Below are 20538 nucleotides of genomic sequence, written 5' to 3' on the forward strand. Positions count from 1 at the left end.
CACGCATAAAATCTACATCATCATGTAAGGGCTGAGATTATGCCACGTCATCAAGGAACGAAAACATGAGGGCGTGAGACTTGCACGTTAACATCCCCGCAAAGTTCGGTGACAGTATTTAATCGACAGGGAAAGGCCAATGGCCTCCATACACACAGTACAAAAAAATTCATAAAAACAAAAATAAATTTTTTTCATGTTTTTAATATCGTGATGGAAATTTGGATAAATAGTACGTATTTTTCTTAAAAAATTGGTATTACATATATATACATATATTCTAATAATAATAATGATAATAATGATATGTAATCCTTTACCAAAAAAGACAGCGATATGTCACTAATTTAATAAGAAATATTTCAAACATGAAACAGATTGAAAACTATTAAAAAATATTTTTTTTAATAAAACCGAATTCCAATCGAATCCCAATAAAAATAATCGAAAACTTTAAAAACATACATGGATATATTTTTTTTTTTAATTTGAATATGAAAATAAAATGGAACTAAATCTAAATACAGAAGACCCACCACCAATGATAAAAACTAATAGGATCGGTTTTGATGGCAAAAGGAATAAACGTTCCATTTCACACAATTGTCTGTTTTTTATTTATTGATTATAAGTATTAAACGACGTTCAACTGTGAATAATACAATTATCTGCTTTTTAAAATTATATAAAAAACGTTTTTTTATTCATAATATCTTATTAGAATTTTAATTGAATGCCAATGAAGTAGAAGAATTCGCTATATGAGAAAATATAGAAATATTAATGACTCGAAGGAGACCATGTGATCCGGGCATGTTCCTATTAACACTTCGCAGGAAAAAAAAAATTCTACATGCCCACATGATTAAACACAGACATGTTTGTCCATTTCTTGAATGGACAATTACTTACACGTCTCACTAAAATAAATATACAGTAGGTAATGCGAAAAAAAAAAAGAAAAATTTACAATTAAATATATAAATATAGTATTTTTTGCCGTTTACCTTTTTATCGTATGATATTTGGTTACAAAATCTATATTTTATTTCGAACGATCTAGAAAGATCTAATGGAACATTTCACTTGGGGGACCGCTAGTACTCTGCGCTTAAAGACGATTTGCAAGTGTATGGTTGCGAGGAAATGGCACAAAAGCTTAAACGAGACACGTAGCATCGTCCACGGTCTTCGTATCGTACGTTTTCAGATTATATATATATTTCGAAATTATGAAAAATAATTAGAGATTCGTATATATGTATATAAACACATGCACTTGCATATATATTCAGTCGAAGAAACAAGCTGCAAACTCTAATTGGTTCTTTTTTTGTTTCAGTGTCTTGTCTCCATCTTCGCATCCGAAGACTTTCGTATGTCTGCATGAGAATCTGTTCGAAACAGTGCAGACAGATCTCCTAAGACTCTCTCTTTTGACACGATCGATATATATATATATATATATACACACATACATATATATAGTATTATATATTAGGATCATTATACAAGCCCAATAATATAATATTATATCCAAAAGGTCTCAAACGCCGAACATGCAGGTTAGCCTTCTACACATCTACATGCCCACACACATTCACGAGTGTGTATATGTGTGTACGTGTGTATATATATAAGTATAATATATTGGTTACATGTGCACCCATTTGTGGATTTGATGTACAGATCCTTCAATGGCTCTTCAAGTTGGCAAAAGAGGGAAGCAGATCAGAAGCCTGTTCGACCATACACAATGATTCAACTCTAATAACCACAAGTAAGCAATCAATCACATTAATTAATGTCTTATAAATTCTTTGAAACAACATCCGATTACACACCAAGAAAAATGTAAACCCTTTTTTGTTATCCGCTTTCGCAGATCCAAGAACGCATCCGAAGGATATAACTCGGACAGAAACCTCGAGAGAATCCAAACATGGACAAAGGAAGGGCCTTAGACGAGGAGTATGGGGGTTCTGTAAAAGAGATGCGGTGGACGAGGCATGCTTCTACGGCACTCTGAGTTTACGAAGACTGAGGCTAAACTGCCCGGAGAGGAGAGGAAGAAGGTGGGAAGAGCTGTTTCGTTCGATCTCAAAGGCGAAACAACGAACAGAAGAAGGAGTTGTCTCAAGGAGATTGGATTCGGACACGATCAGAATCTTATTGCCGGTGACAGAAGCAACAGACCTGAATCTTGCGGGGAATCTTGAAAACGGAACTCGAGATAGAAGGAAGAAGGAAGAGACGTCGACTAAAGCGAAATCCGCCGTTTCTAGGATGAAAGAGCTCGTCAGATGGGCTGCAGCCACCAAAACGGACAAGGCGGTCGAATTCATCTACCCTAAGGTAAGCATACATACATACATACATACATACATACATACATACATACATACATACATACATACATACATACATACATACATACATACATACATACATACATACATACATACATACATACATACATACATACATACATACATACATACATACATACATACATACATACATACATACATACATACATACATACGTATACACTCATGGTTTCTATATACAGATAGAGACTATATATATTGGAACAAGACTTATTCACTGTTATAAATTCGAACCCCAAATACAGATCTATGCATGTGAATGACTGCATTAACATTCCACAAAAAAAAAAATTGAGTAAAGAAAGTTCTCGTCTTCTTTTTGGGAGGGGGAGGGGGGACCAAAGAAAACTTTCAGTGTTTTTTTTCTTCTTGATTTTTTTTTTGGTCAAATTTAGCAGTCTTGAGTTTTAGATGAGTTTTTAATTAAATTTTAGATAATACATTAAACGTTAGGTGAGTTTTACGATGTGAAATTTAGGTAATGCGATTTAATGATTTATTGAATTTCGACACGTAAATGTTCTATAAGCATATGAAGAGGAAAAAAAAACGGAACTACTCCCTCCACTTCTCCTTGTGAAATTATATTCTCATTAATATTCTGTTGAAATTGTATATTATTAATCAAGTATAAAATCAGAAATTTTCTTAAAAAATTTACCTAAAAAATCTAAAAGAACATGTATTAAATAACAAAAAAAAAATTCTTTAAAATGGCATCTATTTAAAAACGGATGAAATATTTGCGAACCTTTTAATCACGGATACGTATTCATATAATTACGATTCTATTTATATATATATATATATAAATATGAAGACATTAACAATAGGAAGAGATGAATGTATTTTTGGGCAGATGAAGGAGGAGTCGAGAGGGAGACAGATGAAAGACGAATATGAGATAATGAGTTTGAGAATGAAGAGAGAGAGTTACGCTGCCGTGGGCTCCACACAACAATACCATTTCGGCTCCTATACCTATACGAGAGGAAATTGGATCACCACCGATTCTGAATGTAAGTGTCTGTCATCATAAGCACACACTGTTAGGGAAAAAAAATATGAAAAAATAGCTTTGGAATAAAAGAAAAGGAAGTACACTAACACACACGGATGAATACGAAATTGTGAAAAGTCTCGAGGCACGGGTTAGACGCATTACAAAGAGTATATTTACCCCTACACAAAATTGTTTCGAGTTATGGTAAAGTACTCTCGGAATACAACGAGACTTGTGTTTTTTCCTCGAGAAGCAAACTCGCAAAAAACCCTTACTCTTACTCTTTTCTTTTTTAGATGGATAAAAGATTGCTTGATGTTTCAAACTCACCAAATGATGGGTTTATATAGGTATATCATTTTAAGTTACTTCATTAAATCAAACAAGTTACATAGTAATTGAATGACATGATAAAGAAAAGAAGTTTCATTCAATTAAAAACTATTGTTAATTAATTGAAGGTAACTTAATCCTATTGAATTTGCAATCTATTTTCAATATATATATATGAAAACGAATTAAAATTTTATATAAATCAATTCGCCAAAAAACCATTTTTCAGGTTCTTCATGTTAATTTTGTTATAATCCATTGTGTTTTTTTTTGTTGGGCAGTTGTGGTGTTGGAGTTATGAATGGGGGCCGTCTAAGAAGAGGACAATTTGTTGGATTTGCGATCATTTTTCTCAAAATATAAATATGAAAAATTATCATCTTATTGAAATTTAGATATAATAATCTCGAATTTTTCATAACGCCCATTAATGATATCCCTTGCTTTATAAACATGTTACTTATATCTTCAACATTTGGACAAGTATATGCAAAAAAAAATATATATAACCTTAACTTTAAAAAATTAATAATTGAATAGAGAAGAAGGATGATGGTATAAAAAAAATTTAAAATTAAAACTGCTTTTTTAGTTTGATCTAATTTTTTATATGTTTATTTTAAAAATAATTCTTCACATTTAATATTTCAAATTTTCCATTGTTCTAACTTCTAATACTTAACTGGAGTTATACTATTTTTTTTAAAAGAATTATACCAATCAAATTTTAAAACACATTAATATAAATATGATTAAATATTATTTTATTATATCCACACCTACAAAATCTGCTATGCCCTGAGAAAACAGAAACAGAGAGCCAAAAAAAAAACACACGAAGAACACGAACAGAGAGCAACAATGTCGGATCACAATCCTCAATCTCCGAACTTTAATTCCTTAAGCATCGATCTCACCGAATCCATCTTTTCCCTCCTCCCAATCCCTTCCCTTGTCCGCTCCTCCGCCGTCTGCAAGCTCTGGCGCTCCGTCATCACCTCCCTTCCTCCGCCGCAACCGTCGCCGTCGCCGTCTTCGCCTTGGCTTTTCCTCTTCGGCATCCACAACACCTCCGCCTTCCACAACCAGTCCTTCGCCTTCGACCCTCTTTCCGACACCTGGCTCCGCCTTCCCGCCGCCGCCTCCTTTCCTTCTCTCCACATTGTCGGCTCCGACAGGTTCCTCTTCTCCACCGCTCCGAGATTCTCCTTCTCCCCGATTCTGAAGCCTCGGTGGAGATTCTGTTCTCCGGTGCGATTTCCTCGGATTAGCCCTCTTTTGGGGGTTTTCTCCGGCAAGAAGGGTTCGTTAAAGTTCGTTCTCGTCGGCGGTTCTGGATTCATCGGTGGATTGGTCGACATCGAGGATCGTCAAGCCGTCGAGATCTACGATCCTGTTCTCGATGCGTGGGAGCTGTGTCCGCCACTTCCCGCCGATTTCAGATCAGGTTACGCTTATCAAACCCTATCTTCGGCTCTGTTCGGGGGAAGATTCTACGTTTTTGGAATCTATTCATGCTTTATCACCTCCTTCTGCTTGGATTCATACACATGGAGCGATGTTCAAACTCTGAGACCACCCGGGCTTCTCTTTGGTTTCCTGAATTCGTGTAACAACATGCTTGTTCTTGGTGGAATGTGTCTCTCGACTCGTGGGTATTCGTTTAATCTGTGGAAAATCGATGAGACATTGATGGAATTCAGCGAAATCGCCATCATGCCTGAGGGTTTGTTGTCTGGATTGGTGGATAATGAGGATGAGGACAGTACCAAATTTGCGAGCTTGAAATGCATTGGATCAGGGAATCTGATTTACGTGTTCAACGAAGATTATCACAAGAAGTACCCAGCTTGTATATGCGAGATCATCAATGGAGAGAGAGGGATTTGCAGATGGAGGAGAGTGCCTCAATTGCCTTCACCAGTCAACAAGTTTCATAAAGTTGTGAGCTTTTGCTCGAGTGTATCGATCAGTGACGTCTTCCAGCCCGATGAGCCGTAACATTGGTTCAATCAACGCTTGAATTCGCTTTCCATCCATGTCATTGTCAATGGTATGATCCTGCACCCTAATCTCTTGAACTTGGTTTATCGGAACTAGGAATCGATTATCACGACTCGTTAAGATAGTTCCTTTCGAACTTGCCCGGATGTTGATTTGAGTGATGCATGCTTGTCTTATTTCATTGGATCTACTGAGCAAATGCAGAAACTCTGTATAGCCAAGTCATTCCCGTGTTGTTAGCCCCTTTTAGTTCCTCTTCGAATCTCCGATGCAATGGCCGAGAAGGGTTCGAGCTCGTAAAACAGAACTAGTCGGGTTCCTCTGTGCAAGCACGATCGATATCTGTATCGTTTCTGTCAGTAGTTGATCACCAATGTTATATCTTACCAGTTGGTTAAACCCCATTCTTGCAATTCAAAGTTCTGGTCTTTTCATGCATCTAATGATGAGAATGGCAATGTTTCCGTGCTATTGATAGTAACAGTTGTATTCGGACATGAACAGAGAAGAGAAAAAGAAGATGGGAGACATCTTCCAATACGCTTGTTATGTGCATGTAATGCTTGTACAATGTGCTTATACGTATTTTGCGCAAGACTTTTGGAATCTACCAAAAAAAAAAAACTTTTGGAATTTCAGTTTATAAATTTATTCTAAACTCCCAAACAAGATCGTAGATTCTTTGAATTTTTATGGATTGATATATGACATGGACTCTTAATATGATATGACATTTACTAGCAGTTACTTTTGTTTCTTTTTCCCTTTCTTCAGATTCTCTTTTTATTCCAGTAAAAAAAACAAAACATATATGCATACTTATACACATAATGTACACAAAAAATACATGTGACTATACAAATACATACATATACATACGTATATATCTATATACAATCATATATATATATACACGCATATATGTACTTATAAAATTGTATCTTTGTCGTTTATTTATCCCTCGTACCCTAAGATTCTGGTCTTATAATCCAAATTTGGTAGTTCAATAAGATTCAGGTGGACATTGCAGCCGTAGTAATGGGCCTAATTCTATAACAAAGCCCAACTCACCAATTTTAGGCCCAATAAGAATCCGGGTCGAGCGATCCATCTAATCATTTCGAATTCGGGTCGGTTTTGCCCGACCTGAATTTCGACGCAAACTGCAAATGAGGCGCACGGTTTTGGAGGAAGAAGAACCATTTTCAAGAAGGTAAAAGCGCAAAATGAAGAATCTTGCGGTGGTTCCATCTTCTTCGTCATCGAGTTCTTCTCCAATCTTATCTTCTTTCGCACGACAAACCAAGACCCGTCAAATTTCGGGTTTTCCCGCTCGGGTGAGTTCGTCGAATGCCAAGCTCGAGTTTCGCGGGGTACGGTTGAATGGGGAAGCTCAAAGAAGCAGTTTGAGGTGTGAGTGCAGTAGCAACAGACCCGGAATTGGAGTCTCAGGTGAAATTTCCGTGCCTTTTTTCCCAATTTCTGTTGAATTTCGGATCTGAATTAGTGGGTTTTGTGTTTTCTCTTCAATTCTGTTCATGATCTGTTCGAAGTCAATTTTGTTCGAAATTTTTATGTCGTAATAACTTCTAGTGAGTTTTCGATGATCTTACATTGTTAAGGCTCTGATTGAACACGCATTAGCTGTTGTGAAATACTACTAAGTTTCCAGAGATTTTAAGGTTTTAGATCTAAAAAAGAGATTGATTTCTCCAGTTCTATTGTCTGTTCGACAAATGCGACTTCTGCGGATAGAACAAGAGATACTTAAATTTAGCAGAACATTAACTACTTCTGTTCCTGTGAATTCCTGGACTCTGTTTGAATTCAGTGTCATTTGGCAGATGTGTAATAATATGATTGATCGTGTAGATCTTTAATGTTTTGGGGTCATGAAGTCGGTATTCGTGTTATGTTATGTGTTCCTGCCAAAGGAGAGAACAAAATGTTCTTGTAGAAGATTCAAAAAGACACCATTGCATCCCGAGGAATCGGGTTTTGATCGAGGGAAAGTTGTCATCAGTTCCACAAATCGAATGCTTTCATTACCGACAGTAAGATACGATACAAACAATGGCTGTTTTTGCAGATGGCAATGAAAGGAGATCTGTGATAGATGCCTTCTTCTTGGGGAAGGCATTAGCAGAAGTTATCAACGAGAGGATCGAGTCCACAGTCGGGGAAGTCCTGAGCTCGATAGGAAGATTTCAAGCTGAGCAACAGAAGCAAGTTCATGAGATTCAGGTGATTAAGATAAGCTCTCAATTTCTTATTTTCAAGTAGTAAAAGTAAAACACCTTATTCTAACAATTTGCAATGCTGTTAACCCGCTTGAAACTTTATAACATTCTTAAAATTTCTATACCGAAATCCGTTAAAACTACCGTCTTAAGATCTTTTTGCTTTATAACAATGTGGGTTTTTTTCTCGCTAATTGTCTTTCTTTTGGGAGTGGTAAATGGCAAAAAGTTCCCGACTTTAAAGGTTTTAAGAATCGAGTATCGAAAATTTGTTCTAAACGATGCATACATGAGTATATTGATGTTCGGGATCTTGAATTTTGTTTTACGGGTTCTCTTGCACTGGTTACAGGAAGAGGTGCTCGAAAGAGCCAAGAGAGCGAAAGAAAAAGCGGCCCGAGAAGCCATGGAAGCACAAGAAGCCGTTCCTCCCAAGCCCGCAACCATAAACCAGGCACAAGCTTCTTCTTCCGCTGCTGCTGCTGCTGCTGCTGACAGCAATGGCGTAAGCTCAGTAACTCCATACTCCACCGATACCGCAAATCCGTGATCTTTTTCGGGACAGTCGTTAGAGATGTCCTCCGGGATGAAATCTTGGATTTGAAACGAGACATAATATGTACTGGTACATCGTACATGTATTTGTGTTCCATCAAGGGCCAAGGCCTGAGGAAAACATTGGCATTCGTGAGATATTCGTTCTCTAAACGAAGATTAGGAGATGGGTTTATGAGGGAAAAAGGTTGGAGAAAAAGCTCACAGGAATGAACACTGCAGTATTAAATTACCTTTTAAATTCAATATACTTATAAATGGTCAATTCGAAAAATAGTATCAATGTGAAATATTTCTTCTCTGATAAGAGATTAATAACATATTTTAAAAAAAAATAAAAAATGGGGTGAGAGAGGCTCGAACTCTCGACCTCAGGATTACTCAGAAGCTATGAGACCTACGCGCTAGCCAACTGCGCCACCACCCCGTTGGTTTTTGATTAAAAAACTAAAATATATGATACATATCGTATAGACAGATTTTCTTCGCATATATATATATATATATATAAAAAAATCTTTTTATACATGTGTTGGTCCAACGTTACCTTTTTCTAAAATTTTATGATGAGAAACTTCTAATAATAATTTTAGTGATAAATCACAGCTTTTGCATAAAGATATGTAAAGCACAGACTTCTCCACTTCTGCTTGACGTGGTATTATCACCAACGTACATATGTATGTATGTATGCAGGGCCGTCTATTAGCAAGTGCAAAAGGTGCGTCGGAACAGGGCCCCATAAATTTGGGGCCCCATTTTTAAAGCTATTTATTAATATTAATTATATATTATTGTAATAATAAATATAAATTTGAAGGATATCATTTTAATTTAACATTGATTGATCGAAGAAAGAAATGAGGCTACTCTCCGAAAAGGGACATTATCAAAAATACCCTTACTTTGCTATTTCTACTTCAAGACCTACCCTTGTGACCATGTGACCAGGGTAGGTGTTGAAGTAGAAGTAGCATTTTAAGGGTATTTTTGATATAATGCCCTCCGAAAATGCCTATGGAAGGTGGGGGACATCAAATGGATTCCATTTTAAAAATCATTACTCCAATCAATTTTTTGATATAATTATTATTATATTATTGTACAAATAAATATGATATTATATAAATTACTTATAATGTAAAATTTTTATTAATTCAAATTTAATATTAAATTGATTTTATAATTGTTGAAATATATCAATAATAATTAAAAAATTATTTAAAAATTGAAAATGAATTGTATTTATTTTAAAAAACCTAAATTTATGGATTTAAAAAAAATATTATTCTTATCATTAATAAAGAAAAACGTTACAAAATTTGTTGATTATATTTAAATAATTTTTATTACAAAACTTAATGGTTTTTAAAATCATTATTAATTTTATTAATAATTTTTTATTATATTAATTTATCTATTTTTATTAAATATTTTTAAGCCCTGTATGTATGTATGTATGTATGTATGTATGTATGTATGTATGTATGTATGTATGAGGAACAATGACTAACGCCAAGATCCGGAACTTGGATTTTTTTAAAAAAAAAGCATATATTATTATTTTTGCTGAATTTGAAATGACAAGAAAATTTTCGGAAAGATTTTCTGTTGCGAAAATCGACGACAAGTTATAAAATTATGATGAGAATGAAGAAGAAGACGAAGAAGAAGAAGATAGTGTTCTATATATTATAACAGAATTTAATAACAAACCGAATTAAAACCAAGCCGATTTCGTAACCCTAGCTTCAATAACCTATGGTCTTCTAATAACCGGTTCTTCTAAAAAAAAAATTAATCACCGAGATTAAGACATCAATTGGAACACCCTAACATAGCCCATAAACGCATATTTCATAAAGATACGGTCCTTGTATTTTTTTTTTTTGTATTAATAAACCTTAGTCATATAACGTCAAATCACAAAAAAAAACCCAAGTATCTCAAAACTCAAAATAAAATAATTAAAATGAAAAAGGGTTTGATGAAGCATCATTTTCAAGAAAATATACATCGTTGGAAATATTTGTTTGGATTTTGTTCCGAATTTCAAACGATAAAACCAATGCAATGCTCAAGCCATCATTGTAAAATTATTATCATAATGATGAAGTGGTTGGTATGGAAAATGCATGTGTGTGTGTGTGTATGTGTATGATGAGGGGTCCCCCATTTCCCTAGATTTTGCAATTTTGATTTTTTTTTATGGTGAAAGCAACATTACAATGGATGTGGAAATCTTTCCTTTTTTTTTTTTTATTTTATTTTGTTTTTTATTTGTTTTTATGCATTGTGAAAGCGCTCGTTTTATTTTCACCTCTTTTTATTATACATCAATTAGTATTCATATTTTAATTCTGATTTTAAAGTTTGTAAAAGCTATACTTATTCAATTTTTATATAGAATTTTTTTTAGATTGACTATGATTTCGGATTTATTAAAAAAAACACTTCTTTCAAAATAGATTCTTTTCGTTTGGTTCTTTTGATATTTATTTTGAATTTACTTAATTTAGTTTTTTTAAATATATTAAACCAGATTTTAAATCCAATTCAGTTCATGTACAATTTTATATTATTCAATTGATTTTTATTTAATTATAAATATCCAAACTAAAATATTTCCTATTGCCATTAAACAAAAGACCGGCCGACAAAAGTTTTTATACCATAAAGTTCGTGCACCTTAATTAAATCGATAAATTCAATTTTTTTTAAGGAAGTATTTTGGTTTAAAATAAGGTAAATTTCGTTTTAGTTAAAGAAAATAACAAAAATAACCTAAATTTGAATTACCAGATAATGTAAATATAATTATGTAGAAATAATCTGTTATATTTTATAATTTTTATTAGTTAATTTTATATATTAATTATTTTGCTCCTTCAAATATGTTCACCTCTCGGACAAAGCAGATCAGATGTTCATTATGGTTAACTTTACCCTCTCCACCACTCTTCTCTTTCTTTTTTTTTGTCTCTTTGTTAACCTTCACCTTAATAAATTAATAATAATATGCTTTTGCGCAAATTAATTTCGCTAATAATTAATCATGTCAGAAACGTTTTTTTAATTAGATTATTTTTCGTTTCGTATAAATATGACAAAAAAAAAATTTAACTTTAGAAGATCATCCGATACACCTAAACGTTTTTAATAAAATTATTTGAAATTTATTTACTTTTTAGATAAGATGTTGAAAATACGCCCACACAATATTGTAAAATAAGAATTCCCAAACTGATTCTATTCCTTTGATAAGAGTCAAGTACACTTCAAGATTTTCCAAGTAATACTCACTCACTCTCGTTCCACTCCCCCTGAGTAGAATCTCGTATCACAAGAAATTCTATCAGCCCCAAACACCCTGTGTGCAGCGCACACCCCGTGTTATCCCAGACCTCGTCTAGGCCCAATAAGAGGTTCTCCTGTTATTTCAAGGCTCCCCCTTAAGTATATCTCACTTTCTCTCAGATCACTCTCACCAGTGTTTCCCGTACAAAAGCTCTCAACCTTATTATCAAAACCTTGGCATCAATCTTTTTCTCCTTAACCTCTGTAATGAAATCTTCCATGCTTATATCAACTCCTCTCCAAGCTTGTCGTAATATCTTGTCAATATTTGTCTTGCCTTTTCTTCATCGATATAAATGTCCTATTGCCTTTTCTTGCTTCTTTCCATGCTTGCTTTCCAAATTCAGCTCTAACCTTCCATTTATCAATTCCAACCTTCTAGATGTTGAATATGCTCTTTCCTTGCTTTAACAATCTCCCCCTTTTTGACTTTCTGCTTAAACACACTCAACCTCATAGACAACATGACAAGTAATACATAGCAGCAGACAAAAAGCAAAAAGGTTTGAAGCTTAGATCAACAAGATTAGATCAACATAAGCAAGTTAGAACACAAACAAAAGATTTAGCACACAACAGATTCGAAACAGATTCGAAACAAAAGTGAGTAAACACTAAGCAGATGATAAACACTTAAGTCTACTTCACATCTATGAAGTGTTATTCACTCAGATTCAGCTAGCAGCAGACAAAAAGCAAAAAGGTTTGAAGCTTAGATCAACAAGATTAGATCAACATAAGCAAGTTAGAACACAAACAAAAGATTTAGCACACAACAGATTCGAAACAGATTCGAAACAAAAGTGAGTAAACACTAAGCAGATGATAAACACTTAAGTCTACTTCACATCTATGAAGTGTTATTCACTCAGATTCAGCCTCGTCGGGGTTTGCTTCCTCGAGTTCTTCCTCGGCATCACTTTGTATTTCCTCCACCACTTTTCCTTTTCCTTTGTCCTTGGAACTTGACTCATTTGCTCCACTTTCTCCCCCTGTGTGGATAAGCAGAAACTCAAAAATATTAGCCTGAGTTCAAGTAGAAAGCATACCTGTAGGAGGTAATTGACCAACAATTACTCTGAAACTCTTCCCGAAGAGCGTGTTGTTGAGCACGGATTTGAGCGACAACTTTTGCATTCTTCCTATTTGACTCCTCCACTTGACGCAGCAATTTGTCATGTTTCATCAAAAGAGCAAATGTCTTGCTGCACAGCTGAACACGGCTTAGCTGTGTTCGTTGAACTCTGGACTCAATGATCAATGGGCGCTGAATGACTTCAGTGATTTCCGAGTCTGCAATAATTTCAGGACTTTGGCGCACAATAATACTCTGAATAAGACAAGGATGGGGAAGCAGGTAGCGAACTCGCATATCTTCAGCTCGAGAAAGTATATGACTGTAAATAATGCTTCCTAGGTTGACTTTCTCCTTTCTCAGAAACTTGAATATCAACAAAGCCAGTTCATCTTGAATCACATCAGTTCGGCGAGTCGGAAACCAATTTGTTTTACCCACTAGAAACATGACTCGGCTTTCAAACTTAAGGCTGGCAACCGGTATTTTTCCACTGCGTCCGTCAACAAATTCGCCCGTGAGAGAGACTTCCAAATCCTCAAGTGTTGTTCCAGCAGGATAATCTGCTAAACCTTGATCTGAGTCATCAGGTGTCCCCAGAAGTTTGTTGATGACTGTGGGAGAGAATTCAATGAACCTTCCTCGGACAAACGCCTTGTGATACATTTGATCTCCAGGAAGATCAGTCCTTTGAGTGAGATTCGAATAGAATTCTCTCACAAGCCCTTTGCTGAATGGACATGCATAGGTCATCGTTCCGGTTAACTGACGTTCCACAAACAGTTCCCAGACTTGGTTTTTCCGAAAGTCCATTACATTCACATTCCTCTCAGCAATGACTTCAACCCCCTTAAATTTTTCAAACCTCTTCTTGGTTTCAACAGACAGGAATTTCTCTGAGAGAGGTTTGATAGAAAGATCACCTGATTGGCTGGCCGGAGCATTTGGTTCAGAGGTTCCCCCTTTCTTTCTTTTTGACACTCGTCGTTTCAGGTTCATACTGGGGCCTTCAGATGCGTCTGTTGTATGGACCGAGGTGGTCTTGCGTTTCGACGAAGTTCTACCCTTTGTCTTTTGTTGAAAGACGCTCAGAGGACAGTCAGAATCATCAGAACTGACAGGAACTGGAATCTCCTTGGCTTGAGACTGAGACTCGATGCCCTCCTCTTCCTCTGTTCCTGGTGATGAGACATCTAGGGCTTCAGTAACTGTGCGCTCGTCACTTTCCTCCTCGAGTTCCTTAGTCTCGTCAGCTTTAGTTCCCTGGACTAAATCGTCTTCCATACCGGCATGACTCTCAAGATGGTCGCTATCAACTGGGGGCATTGCCACTGGTACTTGCTCTGTTGGCAGATCGTTCTCAGAAAGATCCTTGTCTTGGTCTCCTGTTGTCGCATGAGTAACCTCGGCTGATGCATGTGCAGATTTCTGGGAGGAATCTGCTTCCAGATTTGTATTCTCGGCTAATCCCTTCTCCAAATTTTCACCTGTATCCATAGCCACAGTTTCTTCGACAATCGCAGGAAGTTGAGGGTTACCTGATTCGCTCGATTGGTGAGCAGCGTGTCTAGCAGAGCGTCTTGTCCCTGGCCGAGCGACCTTTCCAGTTTTCCTATTCGCCATCTGTGAAAGGAATTTTGTTCTGAAAACACAACCCCGTGAGTTCCGAACCAACAAGGAGAGAGAACCAGAGAAAGAAAAGATCGTGGGTGAGTCGGAGGAGCGATAATTTAGGGTACACTGTAAACCCTTCTTTCCTTTATTCCCGAAATTCAAAATTTGAAATTAACTTAATTATTTTGCAATTCCCGCTGAAACACAATTAAGCATATTCAATATACTAACCCTTTTCAATAATCACAGGTCTGTTAGCAAACTGAGATATTAACATAACGCAAACCAAAATCATGATCGAACACAAGAGTAGGTTGGGTATACCTGACAGTGAGATATTTTCTTCGCAGAAATGAATTTGACAGTCAGTTGTACTTCACATATTCTCAGTTGCTTCTCAAGCTATACGCAAATTTGAACCAGTGTGCAAAGCAACCGGATTCTGAACTTCTAGGACGTTGTATCGATAGGTTATTCTCACCATTAAGGTCCAGACTATCTCGGTTAGAGATATACTCATGTGAGATGTATCAGCCCACAGCGGAGTATTCAGACATTTTTGTAAATCCACTTTTTCATTCTGTTCTGCCGTCCTTTTTTTTTTTTTTTTTTTTTTTTTCTTCAGCCCTTAGACCATCGTATAGAATTCTATCTCCCAACTTAGACCCGAGCACCTCATAAGTTTACTCATATCATGGCAGTATACCACGACAGAGGAGTATCAGAATCAGGCATTCAAATCTGCATTCGCGAGATGTACCTGAGAATTAGTGAAGTACTTCTGAGCAGCATTTCCATCTCTTTAAAGTCCACATCCACCAGTCCTGTACCCTTCCCTGCACTTCTCTTTTGAAGATTTACGAAAAACATTTAAAGTTCCCCTACACCGAGGGATTTTTGCAAACCAACAAACCTGTTCATATCTAGAGGTTTAGTAAATATGTCAGCCAATTGTTTTTCAGTAGAAACATGCTCAATGATTAAGTTTTTCTTCTCAACTTGTTCTCGTAGAAAATGATGACGAATCTCAATATGTTTGGTGCGAGAATGTTGAACAGGATTCTTTGAGATATTTATAGCACTCGTATTATCACAGTATGCAGTAAAGAAGGGTAAGGTGATACCGTAGTCCAAAAGCATCTGACGCATCCATATGAGTTGAGTGCAGCAACTTCCCAGTGCTATATACTCTGCTTCAGCTGTAGATAAAGATGTAGAATTTTGCTTCTTACTGTGCCACGCAATCATGTTGTTTCCAAGAAAAAAACAACCTCCAGAAGTACTTCGACGATCATCAGCATGACCTCCCCAATCTGCGTCACAGAAACCCACCAGCTCACAGCTTGTATCCTTGGTGTAGTGCAGACCATATTCCACAGTTCCTTTTACATATTTGATAACGCGTTTAACTGCCTGCAAATGAGATTTTTTCGGCTTGGCCTGATACCTCGCACATATACCCACACTCAAACACAGATCAGGTCTACTTGCAGTCAAGTAAAGTAGACTTCCAATCATTCCTCTGTATAACTTAGTGTCAACATCTTCTCCATCTTCATCTCGGGTTAGCTTTGTCGTGGTAGACATTGGAGTTTTTGCTGACTTACTCCCATCTAGTTCAAACCTTTTGACTAGATTCCGAGCATATTTGCTTTGAGAGACAAACATCCCCTCCTCTGTTTGTTTCACTTGTAGTCCGAGAAAAAAACTCAATTCACCAGACATGCTCATTTCAAATTCATCAGTCATCATTTTGACAAATCCAACCACTTTCATCTGAGATACAGATCCAAACACAATGTCATCAACATATACTTGAACTACCATCAAGTCTCCATCTTCATTGTGGGTAAACAGAGTCTGATCTACTCCCCCTCTTTTGTACCCGTGATCAACTAAAAATGAAGTCAAGCGTTCATACCAGGCCCGAGGTGCCTGTTTGAGACCATACAAAGCCTTCTTCAAGCGGAAAACATGATCAGGAAAGTGGGGATCTTCGAAACCAGTAGGTTGCTCCACATAAACTTCCTCTTGAAGCACTCCATTGAGAAATGCACTTTTGACATCCATTTGATAGAGTTTAAAGCCCAAAGAGCAAGCAACACCCAGAAGTAAGCGAATAGATTCCAAGCGAGCCACGGGTGCAAAAGTTTCATCAAAGTTAATTCCCTCAACCTGAGTATATCCTTGTGCGACTAGCCGAGCCTTGTTACGGACAATATCTCCTTGCTCGTTTGACTTATTCTTGAACACCCACTTTGTGCCGATAACATTAGTATGAGATGGACGAGGAACTAAATACCACACATCATTGCGGACAAACTGTTCCAGTTCTTCTTGCATAGCTTTCACCCAGAATTCATCGTGCAATGCCTCACAGACTTTCTTAGGCTCAAATTGAGAAGTGAAACACACAAAGCGAACCAAGTCTTTATAGTTGATACGTGTATTACCTCTCATTTGCCGTGGACCATGAACCTCCCCAATGACATCTCCAGGAGAGTGATTGCGATGGACAGATACGGATGGAGACGATAGGGGCACGGACTCGGTCAGAGGCTCTGTATCAGATACACCATCGTCGGAGTCATCCTGGTCAATTGATTCTGACTTAGAAGGAAGTAGTTCTGGGGCTCGTTGAGTAGGAAAAGGGGGAAGCGATACAGAGGCAGATGCTGGAAAATTATCTTCATCGAAAACAACATTTGCAGATTCCATGACCGTCTTGGTGCGTAGATTAAAAACTCGGTAAGCTACGGAATTTTGGGCATACCCAAGAAAAATTCCTTCGTCGCTCCGTGCATCCATTTTCCCCAAATATTCTCTGTCATTCAGAATATAGCACTTGCACCCAAAAATGTGAATATACTTAAGAGGTGGAACTCGACCTTTCCAGATCTCATACGGAGTTTTAGTCATCCCAGGGCGAAGATAAATCCTGTTTATCAGGTAACATGCTGTACTCATTGCTTCAGCCCAGAATTTGATTGCTACGTCTTTAGCATGTATCATAGACCGTGCCATCTCCTGCAGCGTTCTGTTTTTCCTCTCAACGACTCCATTTTGCTGAGGTGTCTTCGGAGCTGAATATTCATGAGAGATGCCATGTGTATCACAGAATTGCTGAAACGTAGCATTCTCAAATTCTCTGCCATGATCACTGCGGATACGTTGAATAGTTCCCTTCCCATTCTTCAACTGGAGCACTAGATGCTGAAAAGCTATACACGCCTCTGATTTCTCTCGTAGAAACCTTACCCATGTGAAACGTGAGTAGTCATCCACACACACCAGAACATACCTTTTGCCACCAAAACTTTCGGTCTGCATAGGTCCCATCAGATCCATGTGAACAAGCTCTAGTATGTGTGATGTATGTATATTCTCAGTCTTCTTATGCCGTATGCGAACTTGTTTTCCAAGTTGACAAGCCTTGCAGACAAACTTATCATCGTGAGATAGTGTTGGAAGATCACGAACAGCACCTGACTTGGAAAGCTTGACCAAAGTGCGCATGTTGATATGCCCCAATCTTTGATGCCACAAGTCCATTTCGTCCTTTTTTACAACAAGGCATGTTTGCTGAGACACCGTGTGCTGAGTGTTCACCCAAGTGTAGCAGTTGTTAGAATTTCTCTTCCCTGTTAGAATGCACTTGTTGTCTGTATCCATCACAAAGCATGCATTCTTTGTAAACTTGACTCGCATTCCATTGTCGCAGAGTTGACTAATGCTGATAAGATTTGCTTTTAGACCTTGTACAACCTTGACATCATGCAATCTTGGAAGACCAGTTTGATTAAGTGTTCCTTTGCCCAGTATTTTTCCTTGTTTACCATCCCCGAAAGTTACACTTCCTCCTTTCTGAACCTCTTCAAAGTCTTTCAGCAGATCTTGATTTCCTGTCATGTGTCTAGAACAGCCACTATCAAAATACCAGATCCCTGCACTGTTGTTTTGCTCCGAAGTATACGCAACATTGCACCTGATATCCGATTTTTTAACCCATCTGAGATTCCAAGTGGGATAGTAATGGTGTGGTGATGTATACCTATAGGCATTCTTGTTTCTGTGTAGGGAGAAACAGTTCCGTCGAATGTGTCCTTCCTTGCCACAGTGATAGCATATCCGATTCTCTGCTCGTATGCGTCTTGTAGCATTGTTCGAAAAGTGTTTTGATCCAGAACTCCTGATCATTGAGGAAGGAGCTTCTTGATTCAGATTTCCTCCAGACACAAACTTTGGAGTAGTTTGTATCTTACCCAGATAACCAAGTCCGGACCGATCACCAAAGTTTCGTCCTATGCCAAGTAAGTGATCAAGCTTCCCAGTTCCATTACCAAGAAGATGAATATTCTTCTTGGTTCCTTCCAATTGACATTTCATATTGGACGCCTCCTCTTCTTTCTGAAGCAATTTCTGTTTGGTGTCTCTCAGTTGTTGTTGGACTTGACTGAGTTCTTGCTCCAACTGTCGTTTCTCAATTATGAGTTGCTTGTTCATATCCACCAGTTTGGTCATATCTTTGAAAAGATGTTCCTCAGTAATCTCCTCATCATCACTGTTTGCATCTTGATCAGCTTCTTCTTCTATCACTCCTAGAAATGCCACAAAATTTGACAGTTCTTCTTCGTCACTATCGCTCTCAGTACTCGAGATATCCTCTTCATGAGTGATTAAGGACTTCCCTTTGCGCTTGAGGCATTCTACTTTCGTGTGACCGAAACCTTTGCATTCAAAACACTGAGTCTCTTTGAGAGTTTTCAGAACACTTTCTCTTTTTGCAATACTTGGACATTCTGCCTTCCAATGTCCCGTACCTTTGCACTCCAAACACTTTCCAGATTCTCGATCATTTTGATTCCCAAATTTCTTCCTCCCTTTGAAGAACTTGTTGAAATTTCTGACAACAAGTGACATTTGATCATGCAATTCTTCTTCAGTTAGCTTCTTGTTTTTCACTGGAAGTTTGACTTCTGCTTCATTTGTTTTTGTTTCAGGTACATGTAATGCCACTCCTCTTTTTGCATGAGCAGATGATCCTCCATTCATTAGTTGCAATCTCAGTTCATGTGCAGCAAAGGTACCTACAGCTTCCTTGAATGTAACAGTATCCAAGTTGTTTACTCCTTCAAAGACAAGGATCTGCGAATGATACTTAGCTGGCAAACTGTTCAGAAGTTTCTTCACCAGCTTGTCGTTGGTAATCTTTCTCCCAAGTACACTTGCCTCATTTGACAATGCACTCAATTTTCCACAGAATTCCTTCACGCTCTCATCATCTCCCATCCTCAGGCGTTCAAACTGTAGATCAATCATATCCAGTCTGTTCCTTTTTACTTTGGAAGTTCCTTCATGAATAAGTTCCAGAGTATCCCAGGCATCCTTCGCCGTTTCACATCCTTGTATTTGTTCAAATTCTTCAGGACTGACACTGCTGAAAATGATTGATAACGCTTTCTGATTCATAGCCGATTCCTTTTTTTCTTGAGCTGTCCATTGAATTTTTGGCTTCATCACTATGGTTCCGTCAACAACGTCAGTTGGTCGAGTCCATCCATCAGTGACAGCACTCCACGTATCTTCATCAAGGCCACGAATATAAGAGCTGATCTTCACTTTCCAATGCCCATAGTTGGTTGAGTCAAGCATAGTCGTTTTTCCAAACGATTGCGAGTCTTTGAATCCTTCCATTGTGTGATACTGAATCGTACACCGATATGAGAGGAAAGAAAACTTTCCTGCGATCAGTGACCAGCTCTGATACCAATTGAAAATACGCCCACACAATATTGTAAAATAAGAATTCCCAAACTGATTCTATTCCTTTGATAAGAGTCAAGTACACTTCAAGATTTTCCAAGTAATACTCACTCACTCTCGTTCCACTCCCCCTGAGTAGAATCTCGTATCACAAGAAATTCTATCAGCCCCAAACACCCTGTGTGCAGCGCACACCCCGTGTTA

At 37.3% G+C, this 20538-nt stretch overlaps 4 protein-coding genes and 1 non-coding gene across 5 annotated transcripts; 3 read left to right on the forward strand and 2 right to left on the reverse strand.

Annotated features, from left to right (window-relative positions):
• Positions 1-1167: 1167 nt before the first annotated feature.
• On the forward strand, positions 1168-4166 carry LOC104804603. The gene is made up of 6 exons (XM_010528921.1): positions 1168-1198; positions 1343-1565; positions 1690-1780; positions 1886-2355; positions 3250-3409; positions 4008-4166. The coding sequence occupies exons 2-6, from the start codon at positions 1560-1562 to the stop codon at positions 4025-4027; spliced, it is 747 nt and encodes a 248-aa protein (XP_010527223.1). The 5' UTR covers positions 1168-1198; positions 1343-1559; the 3' UTR covers positions 4028-4166.
• A 352-nt stretch (positions 4167-4518) lies between these two features.
• LOC104804604 (F-box/kelch-repeat protein At3g24760) lies at positions 4519-6270 on the forward strand. Its single transcript, XM_010528922.1, has 2 exons — positions 4519-5779; positions 5935-6270. The coding sequence occupies exon 1, from the start codon at positions 4588-4590 to the stop codon at positions 5725-5727; it is 1140 nt and encodes a 379-aa protein (XP_010527224.1). The 5' UTR covers positions 4519-4587; the 3' UTR covers positions 5728-5779; positions 5935-6270.
• A 634-nt stretch (positions 6271-6904) lies between these two features.
• On the forward strand, positions 6905-8687 carry LOC104804605 (uncharacterized protein At4g13200, chloroplastic-like). The gene is made up of 3 exons (XM_010528923.1): positions 6905-7182; positions 7820-7974; positions 8323-8687. The coding sequence occupies exons 1-3, from the start codon at positions 6957-6959 to the stop codon at positions 8518-8520; spliced, it is 579 nt and encodes a 192-aa protein (XP_010527225.1). The 5' UTR covers positions 6905-6956; the 3' UTR covers positions 8521-8687.
• Positions 8688-8867: 180 nt separating this feature from the next.
• Positions 8868-8952, reverse strand: TRNAM-CAU. The gene is given in 2 exon segments: positions 8868-8903; positions 8915-8952. It is a non-coding gene; the product is annotated as a tRNA-Met (tRNA).
• A 3794-nt stretch (positions 8953-12746) lies between these two features.
• Positions 12747-14580, reverse strand: LOC104804651. The gene is made up of 2 exons (XM_010528991.1): positions 12960-14580; positions 12747-12874 (listed from the first exon to the last, which is right to left on the reverse strand). The coding sequence occupies exons 1-2, from the start codon at positions 14578-14580 to the stop codon at positions 12747-12749; spliced, it is 1749 nt and encodes a 582-aa protein (XP_010527293.1).
• Positions 14581-20538: the final 5958 nt, after the last annotated feature.

This window comes from Tarenaya hassleriana, unplaced genomic scaffold (assembly GCF_000463585.1).
Source record: "Tarenaya hassleriana unplaced genomic scaffold, ASM46358v1 Cleome90, whole genome shotgun sequence".
NCBI classification, from domain to species: domain Eukaryota; kingdom Viridiplantae; phylum Streptophyta; class Magnoliopsida; order Brassicales; family Cleomaceae; genus Tarenaya; species Tarenaya hassleriana.

Excerpts from the sequence above, each read along its gene's own strand:
- LOC104804603 (XM_010528921.1), top strand. Across the intron at positions 1,781-1,885 it reads TTCAACTCTAATAACCACAA|ATCCAAGAACGCATCCGAAG; the intron begins GTAAGCAATCAA and ends CCGCTTTCGCAG. Across the intron at positions 2,356-3,249 it reads TCGAATTCATCTACCCTAAG|ATGAAGGAGGAGTCGAGAGG; the intron begins GTAAGCATACAT and ends ATTTTTGGGCAG.
- LOC104804604 (XM_010528922.1), top strand. The coding sequence starts at position 4,588 with ATGTCGGATCACAATCCTCAATCTCCGAACTTTAATTCCTTAAGCATC.
- LOC104804605 (XM_010528923.1), top strand. The coding sequence starts at position 6,957 with ATGAAGAATCTTGCGGTGGTTCCATCTTCTTCGTCATCGAGTTCTTCT. Across the intron at positions 7,183-7,819 it reads ACCCGGAATTGGAGTCTCAG|ATGGCAATGAAAGGAGATCT; the intron begins GTGAAATTTCCG and ends CTGTTTTTGCAG. Across the intron at positions 7,975-8,322 it reads AGCAAGTTCATGAGATTCAG|GAAGAGGTGCTCGAAAGAGC; the intron begins GTGATTAAGATA and ends CACTGGTTACAG.
- LOC104804651 (XM_010528991.1), bottom strand. The coding sequence starts at position 14,580 with ATGGCGAATAGGAAAACTGGAAAGGTCGCTCGGCCAGGGACAAGACGC. Across the intron at positions 12,875-12,959 it reads TCTTCGGGAAGAGTTTCAGA|GGGGAGAAAGTGGAGCAAAT; the intron begins GTAATTGTTGGT and ends TTATCCACACAG.